Raw genomic sequence first — 15,135 nt, forward strand, 5'->3', positions numbered from 1 at the left:
GCATGAAGTTACATAAGTAAAGAGTATGCCCAAATGGGCAACAAATTTGATCATTTATTAAATTTTTCTTGGAATGGAGTAATCTCAAAACAAAGGAGAATGTAGTAAATTAAGAGTAGTACATGAAAATTAACAGTTAGGGCTGGTTGGAGCTGAATCTGTGCAGTGAGATTGTTTACTGCTTTGCTTCTTTGCCTTATGTATAGGACTAACCTTTTTAGTTGTTTTCTCAGTAATTAAAAACTAATTTGCTTGTGGTCATTTTTCAGGATAGGAGCACTTGCCATCTGACTTGTGCCTGATTTGTTTGTTTCAAAAGCCCTTCAGAGTAATATCTGTGTTAGGGATAACTAACTTGTGCCCTGCAGCCACTGTCTTCCTGGCAGGCTATTTGGAGACCAGGCAAGTACAACAGGATGTTTGTACAATCAGCCTTCTGTTATCCAGTGTAATGAAAGACTTTAAAACCTCAGAAAATACACACCCCCCCGACATTACACAAACTAAGGGGATCTGCCGGCATGGAAAACAGTAGAGTCACATTGTGACACAAGATCAGCTTGGATCTATAAAGTAGTACAAAGAAGATGGACCCAGACACTTTTCAGTGGTGCCCAGTGATGAGACCAGCGTGAGCATGCATGGAAGCACAGAAGGGTCCTTCTAGACATCAGGAAACACTTTCTCACTGTGAGGGGGACTGAGCACTGGCACAGGTTGCCCAGAGAGGATGAGGAGGATAGAAATACGTGGAAGCATTGCAAAGCTATCTGATTGTGGTCCTGGGCAACAAGCTCTGGGGAATGGGTTGGACCAGATATCCTCCAGAGATCCTTTCCAACATTGGTCATTCTGTGGTTCTGTGATTAGAGGCTGTGTTTCCATGTCAGTCTTGATGACCCTTAAGATATTGCAGCACCAGGAAGTGGGAGGTCATACAGTTCACTTGCAAGCTGATGTCTCAGCTGGCTCTGAGAACTATCCACGTATTTTCACGTCTTAACTAATAAGGCTGGATGACTTGCAATGATTATGTGAGAATCAGGCTAGCTGCACACAGAGTCACATCAGATTTCTTAAACACTGGCATAGTTAATCTGTAACCTATTCAAATCACTCATTGATAATGTATAGTTTAGACTATTTCTGAATTGGTTTAATAGCCTAAATGAATCTTTTGTAAGTTAAATGGGATTTAAAACGTAGTAGTTTATAAAACCTGACCTATATTTTCTTCACAGTCCAGTTCCTGCCACTAACATGTCACCATTGTTTAATTTGCTGTTGTTATTTTACCATTCTAAGCCAGATCCCAGCACCATTGCATAATTAAACTTCATTATTATGCTGACCGACTGTTCAGAAAATTATTTTTGGAATTATATGGATACGATTATTCTTTCCAGTCAAATTATTCAGTGTTTTAATGATTTGGGTTGCCATTCCTGTGTGAAGAATATTTTCTTGGCATGTTAATTATCCATGTAGAATTATACTAAATTAAGGTGACTCCCACAAAAATATGAAAGGAATGGACATGAGTTGGTTTGTATTATGCAAAACTATAATTGTGACGTGTATTTCTTTTTAATTTTAATTTCTTAAACACAGAAATAAACATTTGCTTGAGAGGAATTATTATAAAGGTACTTTGCAAGATGTCAGCTTCTGTCTGATAGATAGTTTCTTCTAGTTAAAAAAACAAATACAATGGTTGAAAGAAACAAAAGAAGCTTAAGCTGTAGAATGTCAGTTTATTGCATAGTAGAAAATGAAATATGTTGCAGTATATCAATTTATGATACACTTGCTTTTATGCAGTAGCAGTGTAATTAATTAGATTTATTAATTCTTATGAATTAATACTTTCTATTTTTAGGGAATAAATAAACCATAGAAGAATTGCTACTCTCTGTCTTACCTCTGCTTTAGAACAAAGATTAAACAAAGCAATCTCTAGAATTTATTTCAGAGCTTTCAGGTGGGAGAAGTAATGAAAAACATGTGCCCGCTTCAGTAACTTAGAATGATGGTGTCTTGCAAAGTGTCTGTCACAAAAATGGCATATACTTAATTTTTTAACAATTCTTCAACTTTTTATGCTGTGTTAGGTTTCACCTTTGGGTATTCTTCTGTTATACTTTGGCTGCACAAACATTTGTGCCAAGATTAGAAAACAAACAACAGAGGGCTGGGAATGGGTAGGCAAGGTGAAAAATCTGATTTTGGTGCTAGTGCAGGTCTATGTCAGTGTACAGTGAACTATGACTCTCCTACCCAAATCCCAAAGAATGTTAAGCATTGGGCAATTCCACATAGAAAGCAGATCTTTTGTTAAGATAAATCTGTAGATCTGTATCGTTCTGTTAGCGAAACTAAGAACTGGTTGCTAGCAGCATTTTTCAAAGCTTGTTGTTTGCTTCAACTATCCTAAAAGAGCTGAACTTCAAATCAGGCTATTCCTAAGGTTCATGCCCTGCAAACTGAGCGAGTACTTAAGCAGGTGAGGCGCCACAAGGGTCACAGCTTTTTCTGGAAGCCTGAGGCAGCTGTTTTGTTAAGTCCTGCTTAGGTGAATGGATAAGCAGAGCCTGTGTCCAGAGGGAATATCAACCAGCCAAAGGAATTAACAAGTCTGTAGACCTAACCGGTTGTGATTCCAGCAGAACGGTCAGGCAGTTTTCTCAAGCTGGAAAGCTCTAAGTAGAGGCCCACTAGAGAGGAAGGAGAAATTTAGATAGATGCTGTCACTAGTTGGAATCACCTGTCTTTTATTTTATGTCTTGTAAATTTCAATCCCTTTTGATTTTGTATATTGATTCAGCTGCTTGCATATCGCTTCACCTGTGTTTGAAAAACATAGCTTTGCATTAAAAGCTTCCAAATCATACACATTTCAGGGTAATGATCAGGTTATCTTTCTTTTCCTCATTCCTTCATGTGATGTCAAGAGAAAAAATAGCAAAAAAAAAGGAGGTGGGGGGAAGCACCTAAACACTGGAATATTTTGCTGATCTGGTGCTTTGGTCCATGCTTTGATATTCTAATGCTGTTTGATTGGTTCTGTTGTTCCAGGGACCATACAAACCCTTTAGTATTAGAGAACATTGACAGTAAAAAAAAACTCTTTGGACTACTTTCAATCCTTATTTAAATTAGGATTTGGTTCCTTTTTAAGTCAGGAAGCAGAAGCCAAGCCAGAACTGAAAATACACTTTTGGATTAATTTTGATTTGGAAGGAGATAGAAGTGGTGCTTTGATGGTCTAAGAATGAACTCCAGTTGCTTGTTTAACAGGTCGGTAACTTCTGGGCAATGTCTTACAGAAAACAGGGTTCTCTTAAAACATTATAAAGACCTAATGAAAGATCTTCTCTTCCTTTGCCTGGCCAAATGTAGCCGTGGTATGGATTGAGGGAAGCCATAGGATGAGACCCAGGTTCTAGAGATCCATTAGGTGAATCTACACCTTAACATTAGAGCCATCACTAAACCTGTGTAATCAATTCCCAGCCTCCTCTTTTTTTTATTTCTGATTTATATTTGTCTGACTTTTAAGTTTCATGCTTTCGATTATATTATACCTTTGGATTTTGTTATATTCTCACTAAATGGAAGAGTTATTTAGTACGCTGTGAAGATACTTAAACCCTGTAATTAATCTTCATCTGATAGAATTAAGACGAAGAATTCTTTGCATCTCTTGCTGTTGGGTACTTTTCCAGGTCTTCATTTGTATTTCTGATTGCTCTCTAATCCAATTTGTCTTAGTATAGTAATTGTATGTTTACAGCCCAATTTAAATAATTGTATTTAATACATTGGAATTCAGGTGTGTGTATGTGTATATATGTGTATGTTGTCGTATCCTGTCAGCTCTACATTTATCTGCAAAGCTAAGCAAAGCCCAAGTTCCCTCTTTTTATTTCAGCCTGACACATCTAGCTCTGGTTTTCCCTTCTCAGCACAGAAGACCTCTTTGATTTATCCTCTCCTCTGAGAAGCACCATGGAAGATCTGGTCACATGATCTGAGAAAATAATGCTAATTACTGTGTTCAGATTTCCTTTTCCATCACCATTGTAAAAGATTTTTTTATTTGAGAGCCTACATCTGCATTCTGGACCCAATGGCGTTCTGTGAAATACACTGTGCTGAAGATGGCACATTTGTTTTCTGACTCTAATAGAATGTACTTTTTTTTATATTTACAGAGTACCAAGCTGCCATCTTGCATTTAAAGAGGGAACACAAAGAAGAAATTGAAACATTAAAGGTATACATTTGTAATGATTTTTCTTTTCCTGACTCTACTGCATTTTACAGATTTAAGTAATGCAAGCATACACTTTCCGTCAAATGTTAAGAATTTTTTTCTTTCTAAAAGTTGTTTTAGACTGACTGCCAATTCAGTTTAAATTAATCTAGTTAAAATCCATACATGCGCTCATATATGATGCCAAAAAGTAGTTTCACGTTTCCCCTTTGTAATTTTGCTTATTGTTGTACTCTTAAAATTCTTCCCTTTGACTCGGCGGTGCAGTAATTTTCAGTTGCTTATTATATTAGGGCACTGGCATTTATGTATTGCTCTTCTTCAGTGAAAAATACTTCTGCAGGAGCAGGTTTCTGTAATTTTAGACTGAAAAACAAGCATGGTGATTACATTTGTGATACTCTGAAATTCTGTATTGAACACACTTTACTGGTGACTGGTTTTAAGTGGTCAAGTTTACACTGGTTTAAGCGTAAACTTGACCAACTGTCTAATTGTCAAAATCAGAAATAACAGTTTAATATTGCCACTCACCCTCGGCATGGTGGACTCTGCTAATCAAGGTGAAATATGACAAGGAATTGGGTTTGTCATAAAAGCAGGAACTCTACTGGCAGTATGACTTAAGGTGAATTTGTTGAGCAGTCTTAGGTTAAAGAAAACTTAACAGCACTTTCCATTTCTTCCCAGCTGTGATATATTCTTAAGCATAGCTGTGCTATGTTCAAATACATCCTTAGTATAAAGTCTCAAGTACAAAACATTACATATTTTCTTTGTCATTGTTAAGCAAATAGAATTGAAAAAAAACCCCAAATTTACTAACACGGAGTCTGAAAATCCACTGTGCTGATATATTGCCCATTTCTTTAGGTAGATCGCATATAGCTGTCATCAGGCTCGTACAAGTACAGTATTTGTATTACTGAGTACTTACGGGTTTTTTGTGTACACGAAGGCCAGGGCATAATGGGGGTAAAACCTATGAAGATGAGAAACCTCAGTGAGATCTTTGGGTATATGGAGGTGGAATGATGTTAGCACCTTGTGGAGTGGGCAGGACAGGGACAAAAATTATCTACTGCGTGCAGTTTATCTCGTAAAATTCAGCACAAGGAAACGCAAGCTAGAACTAAAGTAAATACAACAGTAATGTACAATAAATAGTATTAACAAAGAATAGTGTAACTCTCCCACAAAATAACAGTAGATGGATGCAAGGGGGATTTATTAATTTCAGATGATGCCTAGTCTTGGTGAGAGAAAAAACTATGTTTGGCATCTTCAGCCACTGTGGAAACAGTAGAAGCAGAGGAGACAGGTACTAGCAAACATCCATAAAAATCACACATCTCTCCAATTTAATCTTTCATTAAAAGAACGTTCACCTTGCATGTTTTGTTTTCCATAAGACTACATGTGAAAGACGCTGGAGGATAAGTAGATCCATTTATTTGCTGCTCATAACTTTGAATAATATAAGCATTCTCTTTAAAATCAGATTCTTATTTTCTGTCTGGATTATTTGATTTTTCCTCAAATATCATTATGTCTTAATGATTAATTGTGTTTATATATTTTCCTGTTTAGTAGTAAGGTAATCGTGAGTGGGTTGAATCCAGAAAAGTGAAATTGTGATGTTCACTTTCAGTACCATAAAGTCTCACCATTTCATTCTATAAATAGATTTAGAAATGAGCTAAAATGCAAATATTTGCTGTCCATGATTAGTAGAAGTTTCATATGCTTTTAGTAGCAATGCCTCACAGATCATGTTTTATTGTATTGCATGCATTTGGCAATCATTTTCATGTTTGGTACTGTTTCACCTTTTACTATGTAGTTCAAAAGAAAAATTAGAAAAGGTGGTGTGAGTGTTTTGTAGGCCTTTTAGGTAGTGGCAGAAAAGCATAAAGTCTACATCATGATGATCAGAAAAATAATTGATTCTGAAAAATAATATTTATTGTATACAAGAGATAATTCAAACACGATTTTTGGAATTCCGTTTTGGAATTACTCATACCTTACTGAAGACCTTGCACAGAATTCTGTTTGTAAGACTGATGATTCATGAGATGTAATGAGAAATTTAATTTTATGAAGGACATACAAACTTCCTACACCAAAGGCCAGTTGAAGCAAGTGTCCTATCTCCAGGAGTGACCAACAGTGGGTACTTAGAAAATACATGTAAGAAATATAGAGTGTAATGGTAACGCCCTCTTCCTGTATGGCGCTTTTTGTTTTGATTTGGATTTGATGTAGCAAGTCTGAATGTCTCCACTGTCTCTTCTGTGTTGCGTCTACTACTAATGCCTTCATGCTCTTTCCTTAACAACTTGATTTTTGGACCTCGGCCCGATCTGTTGTAAGGCACCAGGTTCATAAAAGATGCATAGTGACTAAATTACTGAGAAATGTTGTCCTACTATACCATTTCCAGCAATTAGTGTTTTAAGGGTTTCCTGTCCTGTTCCTGCACACAGGTTATGGTATATAATACTGATGAATAAATTATATTATCACACGTGTCTGAGACTTCTGAATGCTGTGCCATCTGAGTAGTGTTTCTGTTATTTTTCTGTATGTCCTTGACAATGAATTCCTTGTCTTGGAATGTGACCCATCATAGATGCATCCTTTTTTGTTTGTACAGTTGTTTTGGAGCTGTTTGTTTCTCTGGAACACATCTGTTGTTAGCCTTTATTATTTTGCCTTTAATTTCAGAGGAATTTTTCCAGGGTTTTGTGATTAATTTAAAAATTATTACTTTTCCCCAAAATCACTTTGGACTGTAATATTTACCTGTAACAGGAAAGGAACGTGATTTTTATTCATTATACGTTACCAGCGTTTGTACTGGTAAAAACAGAAAGCATTAGAGAAGGACAGACTGTCTGTATCCTCTCTTTCATGTGGCTTCTCATTGTTTGAAGGAAGGGAAAAATGTATCTTAAGATAAATAATATTAATTACTAGATACTGCTATACATATAGAACTTTATGTTACAAAATTTCATATGGGAACATATAGGGAAGTAAAATTATCTTGTGATTTAATGTAATAACTTGTTGCATTTCATTCTTTAAGGGTATAAAGGAAAAATATGGTAGTAGATATCCCAGATATCGCAGTGCTTGGGTTAAATGTGGTTTTGTATTATGCACTTAAGGAATCTACAAAGAGAAATTTCTCTGAATCTTCTCTTTTGCAAAATGATCCAAATCCCATATCTTATGTTTATGAAAGAAGTTGATCATTATACCTTCTCTGGAAAAGATGAGGAGTGAGACTCTTATTCTTTGTTATTCCTAAAATGCCTAAAAAAATCTTGAGGAGCCCTGGAAGTGTGTAGAGGAAAGTTCTCAAAAAATTATTGAAATGCCCTTTGAAGGTGAAACCAAGCAATGTTATCCAGAACCTGTTCCTTAAAATGTGTGTTTAGTGGCTTTGAAGTGAGAGTTCTGTTTATTCTTTTAGCAATAGAAAGTGTCCTATACTTCTCTACTATCTTTTCTGGAAGTTGTATTTTTTGTTGAATATATGAATTGAATTCCTAATGAATTTTTATTTTTTAAGATTTGTTATTGCTGTGTTCCTTTCCTATAAACTTCATGTGGGATACTCGGAGTACAACCAGAGCTTTACCCATACCACCAGTTCAAAAGGATCGGTGCTGATTCTGTAGATAGTTGAAATTCCAGCAAATGTAGCTGTCTTGAAGGATGTAAAAGAATCACTGCATAGGGAAGGTGAATGACAGTGATGTGTTTATTTTATATTGCCATCTTCTTGTTATCACAGTAACTTGAAGCTTTGTTTCTTTTTTTGATGTAATTTGAAGTCTATTCTAGTCATATAGCATGCATATTAATTAAAGATTACAGCATTTGTTACACCAAGTCTATTATTGATGAATCCGTACCATATCATATTCATAACAATCAGAATAACTCATAATATCTCTTAATGTGTTCATTAATGTACATCATATAACTGAATCATTTGCATGAAAATAATCTTTAGAAAGGGTAATATAGTAGAGACAAATACTTAGAATTTACCCATTTACCTTTAACTATATTTGCTAGTTGCTATGTTCAAAGCATTTCTTGCATTTTTTGCCTATTATTTACAAAACTTTGAACGATGTATTTTTAGGATATTAAACTATATATCTTCTCCCCGTTGTGTTTTTTTACTCTTCCTGTTCCTGCCACTGGGTGTCAGAAAAGGCTTTCAGAAGAAGCTCCTGAGCAAGCCATAGCTTCTCTGAATGTGCGCAGATGTCATACTTCCTTCTATACTGTGGGAGTAGGTGTGGTGGTAAAATCCTGGTCACTCACTATCTATGCATTTGGTAGAGTCTTAGTTCTAGGTCAGAAATTAGCCTGCGCATAATGGAATTAGAGTTGAAGTTGGTCAATAGATAAGCAGTCATCACCTTAATAGTGTTTTCCTCTATAGAACCAAGTCTACAGTATCTATTAACCAAGTAAGTAGATGACAACGACTTAACATTAAATCCAAATATTGTAAAGGGACTACTGACTTCTGAAAGGAAGGAATTAACTTGAAGGCGATATTGTAATTGAAGTGCTTAATAGTTAATCCAACACATAACACATCTAAAAGTATGCACACAGAAGTGCAGCATACTTTTTTAATTTCTTTCTACGAATTAAATTTATAGAATGACTTAAAAAGTTAGATCTTTTTCTTCTAATTTCTCCTTCTTCCCTTTAGCGCAAGGGTACCAAATATCCCTTTATCTTCAGTTGCATAGAAACTTAATACTGCTTTTGGGATATGGAATCAAAGCCCTTAGCTATCCGATAACTCTGTACCTTATGCATGGATCTTTCTCTCCAGTGCAGATTATTAGGCTTCCACATCTTTTACATGTTCCCAAACTGAGAACAATAGTGTCTTTAGCCATTGGTCACATTTTAAGTATTACCATATATCATCTGATGCACACTATATAATGTACTCTATAAGAAATAATAGATATTTGATAAAGATGAAATATAAAATGTAGCTATCTTGTAAATTATATAATAAATATTACATAATAAAATGATAATTCTACATCTCTTGAAGTTTCCTACTGCAAACTGTAGAAGGATACCTGTAATTGCTTCCAACACGGTATGAACATGTTAGCGAAACCTAAGAAGCAGTGAATGGTAATGCAGTTGATGTATAACTGTCTGTAACATTATGAAAGAATAGGCTGGCCTCAGTTAGAGAAGAATGCATCTTGGGGTGTTTATAGTGACGTTTGTGGTCTCCTTAGTAATGTTTGGATTTTTTTTCATTTTTGCGAAGGTTTCAAGTAGAATTGGGTGGAAAGCTGTTTCCTTATCACAGAAGAGCTTGCTTAACTTTGAAAACAATTTTGTATCATAAATTGAGATTAAAGACAAGCGCCACAAAAAGAGATTGAAAAATGGAAGGAGGAAGAAGGAATGTGAAAGGGAAAGCCATAGCACCAGTCAAAATTGTCTGTTAATTTCAAAATTATTAATTTTTCTTTTTTACTGAGACCACAAAAGCAGAAGAAGATTTTCTCAGTTACTGAGGGAAGTAATAAACCTTTACCTATGCAATGACCTTTTCACTATTTAAAAAATCTGGTTTAATATGTTTCATGCTTCACAGGTCCTTTCCTGGGCCTTTGTCTTTTCACTTTTACTTTCCCTCACAGTCAGTGTGCTTCCATTGCTCTTTAATTATAACATGGGTGTAACGAAAGGTGCTGCTTCTCCCTGCTACATTTTGAAGTTTGTAATTCAGCTGTGCCAAGGCAAAGGTGAATACTGTTGAAAGCTGCTTTATGCCAGAATGCTTATCAAAAAAACCCCTCTTTTATAAAAGTGGATTGTTTCACTTTTATTTTAACAATTTAAGATGTGTTTTACTTATATGTAAAAGTGAAATTTCATTTCAGCTTTAGAAAGAACATCAAAAATTGATGTTTTAACACCAAATCAAAATATTTTAAAATATTTGTATGTGTCTAAGTTTTCTCTTTGGTAGGTAGTCTATTACAACAAAGTGGATTTTTATTTTTTTTTTAATAACAGATCCAAATGAAAAATTGAACCTGGATCCTCTTAGGTAGGGAAATTCACAATTCCTTTCTGGAAAAAAAAGAAGTTAGGGTGGTTTATTGTTTGAGGGTTTTTTTTCTCCACCTCAGTTTTGTGTGTGCGTCTGTCAGTTCTTGCATAGGATAGGGATTTCCATTGTCACAGTAGTCATTATGTTTTGAAATCTATTAAAAAATGGGGCCTGTAACTAATAGTGCTGAAATTTTTGATATTCCACAGTAGTTAACAAAACAACACTTAAGGAGAGGGTAATACACTGACTTTTGGTGATATAAAATTGCTTCAGGATGCTGAAACTGTTATTTTTAACCTTTATGAGATGAAATGCATCTGTAAGGTGGTTGGCTGCTTTGTGTGTTCTTCGCTGGATTTTCACATCCCAGCACACACAAATAGAAGAAAATCAGTATCATGTATGCTTCTGTCTGGGGAAGTGGAGTTGTAGCTCAAAGGAGCAGCCAAGGTCAGCAAGGGTTTATTAGTCAGTCTTTCCTAATGAGCTGTTCAGGCTTTTAAGCATTTCATGTGGTGTTACTGATGAAGGTCTCCCAGCTTGTGGTTAATTATTGATACTAGTCTTGCCTAACTTGAAATGTTTCAGTCTTTTGTGCTTAGCTGTTAAACCTATGGCTTCGCCCTTCTGTGTGTACTGTGCGTCTTTATGAATCATCTTCTTGGCTACTTTGTCCTCATGAAGGGATTTCTCCTGTTCAGTACAGAGCCTTTTGGCAGTGCAAGGCAATGAAAATATAAAGATTGAAAAAAAGCATGAAAAATAGGAGAAAGAAGAGACTGAAGTCCTATGAAATTGCATTAAAACATCAATTTCATATTCCTACAGCTCCCAATCAATAGGAGCAAGATTATCTTTAAAGTGAATATTTCATTAAACAGAAAAATCTCAGCAGGAGAAAAATCACCCTGCAATTTGCATCGCCAATGCTAGAGAAGGTGGAGTAGCAGATTAGAGAATAATGGCAAAAGACAAGACCAATAAAACAATAACTTTCTACAGGGTGCACACAGGCATATAAAGAGCTAGAAAGAAGTGCTTTAACCTCTTTGGAACCAGTTGCTGACAATTGTATCTTCATTCAGAAGGGAAGCTTGGAACAATTCTTCATGGTGTATGAAGATATTCCCCAGTTCAGTGCTTAATTATGTTTTAAAAACTTACACATTATAATGCCTATATTCATGTCATACTCTATAATCAAGTTCTTGATGAACTTTTGGCTATCTTTGCTGTGCAGTGATACTTAGATTAAGCAAAATTCTCCTCCTTCTTCCCCACTGACTTTCTTTTCTCCTTATTTTTGATGTAACGAGTATTTGTCATCCTTAGTTTCTTTTAATCATATGTGTACATTATCTTTGATTTCTTATCAGATAACTTGAATACACAGGAAGACTCTTTTCTTTCATTGTGTTGTTTGGGTTTTTTTTACTGCTACTTGCCACGTCTTATATTGCCTCTTTATTATTTTAATCAATACAATTTGACTGTAAGAACTTGCATAGTTTAGAATTCATGTCAGCTGCAGTATGCTGTTAATTCCACATGTTGATCCAAGGATTCTCCTGTTTATTTAAGAAATTACCACAGACCATATTCTGTATATTGAACACAGTGAAAATCTCTTTAGTGCTGTTTCAGCATATGGACACAGATATGGTATTGTATAGTTAAAATGTGGGTACAGATCAATAAGATAATTTATAGCCTTAAAACTTCAACGAGACTGAGCTCCTGCTCAAATTTAGACACATTGGAAAAAAAAACCCCTCTGCTTAATTAGGCCTAAAACGAATCTCTTCTTAAAAAAATTTTTATAAGACTCTGCAAGTTATCACAGTTTCTGAAAGTTAATTTATCCTGTCACCTTGAGTAAATATGTTATGCATTCAGGAGAATAATTAGAAAACATACTGTGAGAATGATGACATTTACTTCAGCAGATTTGGAAGACCTCTGTAACATAGGAGACAATTGTCTGCAAGAGAAATTAAGAGAAATATGATCATGGGATTATAAAAGCCACTAAAAAAATGAAGTAGTATCAACATTATGTTATTACTTTGATTATGGAGACATGTATCCCATGCCTCCTTGCCAAAATTATCAGCTTTTTGAAGTTTACTACCGGATGTTTGTAATACAATCTAATAATTGTAAGCCATTCCTCCAAATGAAATACATACTTTTCTGTAGTTTAAAAATTCTGGCTCTAATATTCCTTGTTTTAGAACAGGGACAAATTTGGCAAGAATGAACAGTTTGCTGATAGAGGGGAAAATCTAACTGAAATTGGAAGTTAAAACTTTTGAAACAAAACTATTTTTTCTCATATTCAGTAAAGACTTTGGATTTTGGCAGCTGTTGACTTTTCAAATCTAGTGTTCATCATAGCTCTTGCATCTTCTGGTGCTGACCAGGTTTTTAATGTGCCATTTCCACAATGCCATCAAAGATAACGAAGCCAACAAAGTTATTATAAAATAACACTGGGACAAAACTAAGTTCCACTGATAAATGGGTGTCAGAAGGTGCTCTTGTAGATGGGGATCTCTCTTTCAAGGATAGTTTGAAACAGAAAGCTTGGACCTTGTCTCCTGACCCCCTTTTTGATGAGGCAATGCGAAAGAAAAGCTGCTGGAATTTGGTGCAGGCTACAAGAACCAGAAAGATTGGCCAATTCTGTGAAAGATAATAAAAATAGTTTCTAAACAACAAAAGAAGGGCCAAGGGGAATCTTCATCCTTTACTGAATGCAGGGGGAACAGTAGTGATAAAGGATGAGAGTAAGGCTGAGGCACTTAATGCCTTCTTTTATTAAATTGGATCCCAGAATCTCAAGATAGTTGCTTAGAAAATAAGATATATCATTGGTTACCACTTGAGAAACACTGACTAAAATGACTTGTGACTCATCTTGCAGGAACTTTACAATTTGAGCAAATCTGGAATCTGCTTTTCCAGGCCAGCATTATCATGTGCTTATTACTATGATACTGTTGTGTCTTCATCAGATTCCATTATTTCTTCATTATATACTTTTGAACTTCAGCACACATAATACTGAAGTCTTAAAAAGTTGCAGTTTTTTCATAATACAGTTTTTAATTATTGTCTGGAATAACTCTTATGATGTTCACTGAATGAGATACTGGTTCTGTCCAAGAGAAAGTCCTTGTGCAGTTGTACTACATGGAAACATTGAAGAGGGAGGAAATTACGTTTTTTCTGGCAACTAAAATTATAGTTTTACATTTTAAGTTACCAAGGTTTGGTTTTTAACACATTTTTTGCATGCAATATTTTCTTGAATTCCCTAATGGAACATCTAGAATAATGTGATGATGCATAATTAACATGTAGTACATATTAGTTTAAAATAATCTCTTATATAATGACAGAGTCATTTCCATAATTGATGCTATATTTATCCAAGTAGAATCTCTGGACTTCATAAGCTGTATCTTAGATAAGTGTACTGGTTCCTTTATCTGCCAAGTGTAACATAAACATCTCTACAATGTTAAAAAGAAGACTAGTTATGACCACTGTGTTGGGTTTTCCTCTAAATTTTGTCAGATTGGTGAATATTTAAAGACTGTCTTCTGTTTTTACCATTGAAGTTTATCATAGTATCTACAGAATTGGAAACTTCCTAGTTAAACTAAGATAGAAGTTATGAAAGACACCCAAGTATGTCTAGGAACTCCTCATTTCTGTGGCCTTGACAAGGATAACTGCAGTTTGAATTTTCTCCTTAATAATTGTAATCGAAGCAAGTGTTATATTGTCAGTATGAAAAAAAAATCTTTTCTATAATGGAATTATGAGGAAAAGGATAGGTTGTGCTTGGGGTTTTCTTTTTGATTTTGGGGTTTTTTTGTCCTCCCATAGAAAGTGTGTAACTTAAAGATAAGTGGTGTTTTCTGAATGTGAAATTAACCTCTGCCTTAATTTCCTTTGCAATAGAGAATAAAGTAGTGGGTTTTGGAGTCAAATATATTTTATGTTGAAGGAAGGACCGTTTCACCAAGCAATACATTTGTTTTGATGTGTTGATGTCCCTCTCTATAACACGTGAGGACTGTCATAGTTGTAAGCATCAGAGAATTACTCTGAGTGACTGTTCTTTAAAATCCAACCTCTGTTGTTACTTTAACATCTGGTGTCCAAAAGAACACAGAAAATTAATTTCCCTCCATAGCAAGGAAGTGAATGGCTTGATACACCTCAAAATGTTGTAGTTGTTTTCATTGCATGTGTGACCTCACTATGTATTGATGGAGGGGCTAGTCATCTGCTCAGAGTAGGTTTTCATAGAATTTTTAGACGAGAGTTCTGCTCATACAGAATGAAAATCTTCAGTTCCTAGAAGTGTAGACTTATTTAATTTTCTTCTCATAGCAATCTCATAGCAGTATGTAGCTTAATATTTCCCATTTAAAAGTAGTAGTATCCATTGTTGCCTGTTATTGTTCTACAGTATACAACTTTATCTTTGCTTACTCTTTTCCATATGCTGTACTTAACACTGCTTTTCGCTTTGACTTTTGCTGCAACAACATCACTGTTCGCAACTTAGCAAAGTGTGATATGTATATATCTCATTCCTTTCCTATGTAGTTACAAAGCTTCATTATAATGGCTTAATCTTGAAGTCTGGTTGCCAAAGAAATTAGTTCTTTATACTGTGAAGCAATGTTGACAGTAAACTCTCCTTTCC

At 35.1% G+C, this 15,135-nt stretch overlaps 1 protein-coding gene across 4 annotated transcripts in view; it reads left to right on the forward strand.

Annotated features, from left to right (window-relative positions):
* The window catches only part of FMN1 (formin 1), a 182,755-nt gene that overhangs the window by 67,152 nt on the left and 100,468 nt on the right, over positions 1 to 15,135 (forward strand). For all 4 annotated transcript variants that reach the window (XM_054067736.1, XM_054067737.1, XM_054067735.1 and 1 more), the window contains one exon: positions 4,215 to 4,276. In XM_054067736.1, coding sequence (XP_053923711.1) covers positions 4,215 to 4,276 — 62 coding nt within the window. The remainder of the gene's footprint in view (positions 1 to 4,214; positions 4,277 to 15,135) is intronic.

Source organism: Cuculus canorus, chromosome 5 (genome assembly GCF_017976375.1).
Source record: "Cuculus canorus isolate bCucCan1 chromosome 5, bCucCan1.pri, whole genome shotgun sequence".
Classification (NCBI taxonomy): Eukaryota; Metazoa; Chordata; class Aves; order Cuculiformes; family Cuculidae; genus Cuculus; species Cuculus canorus.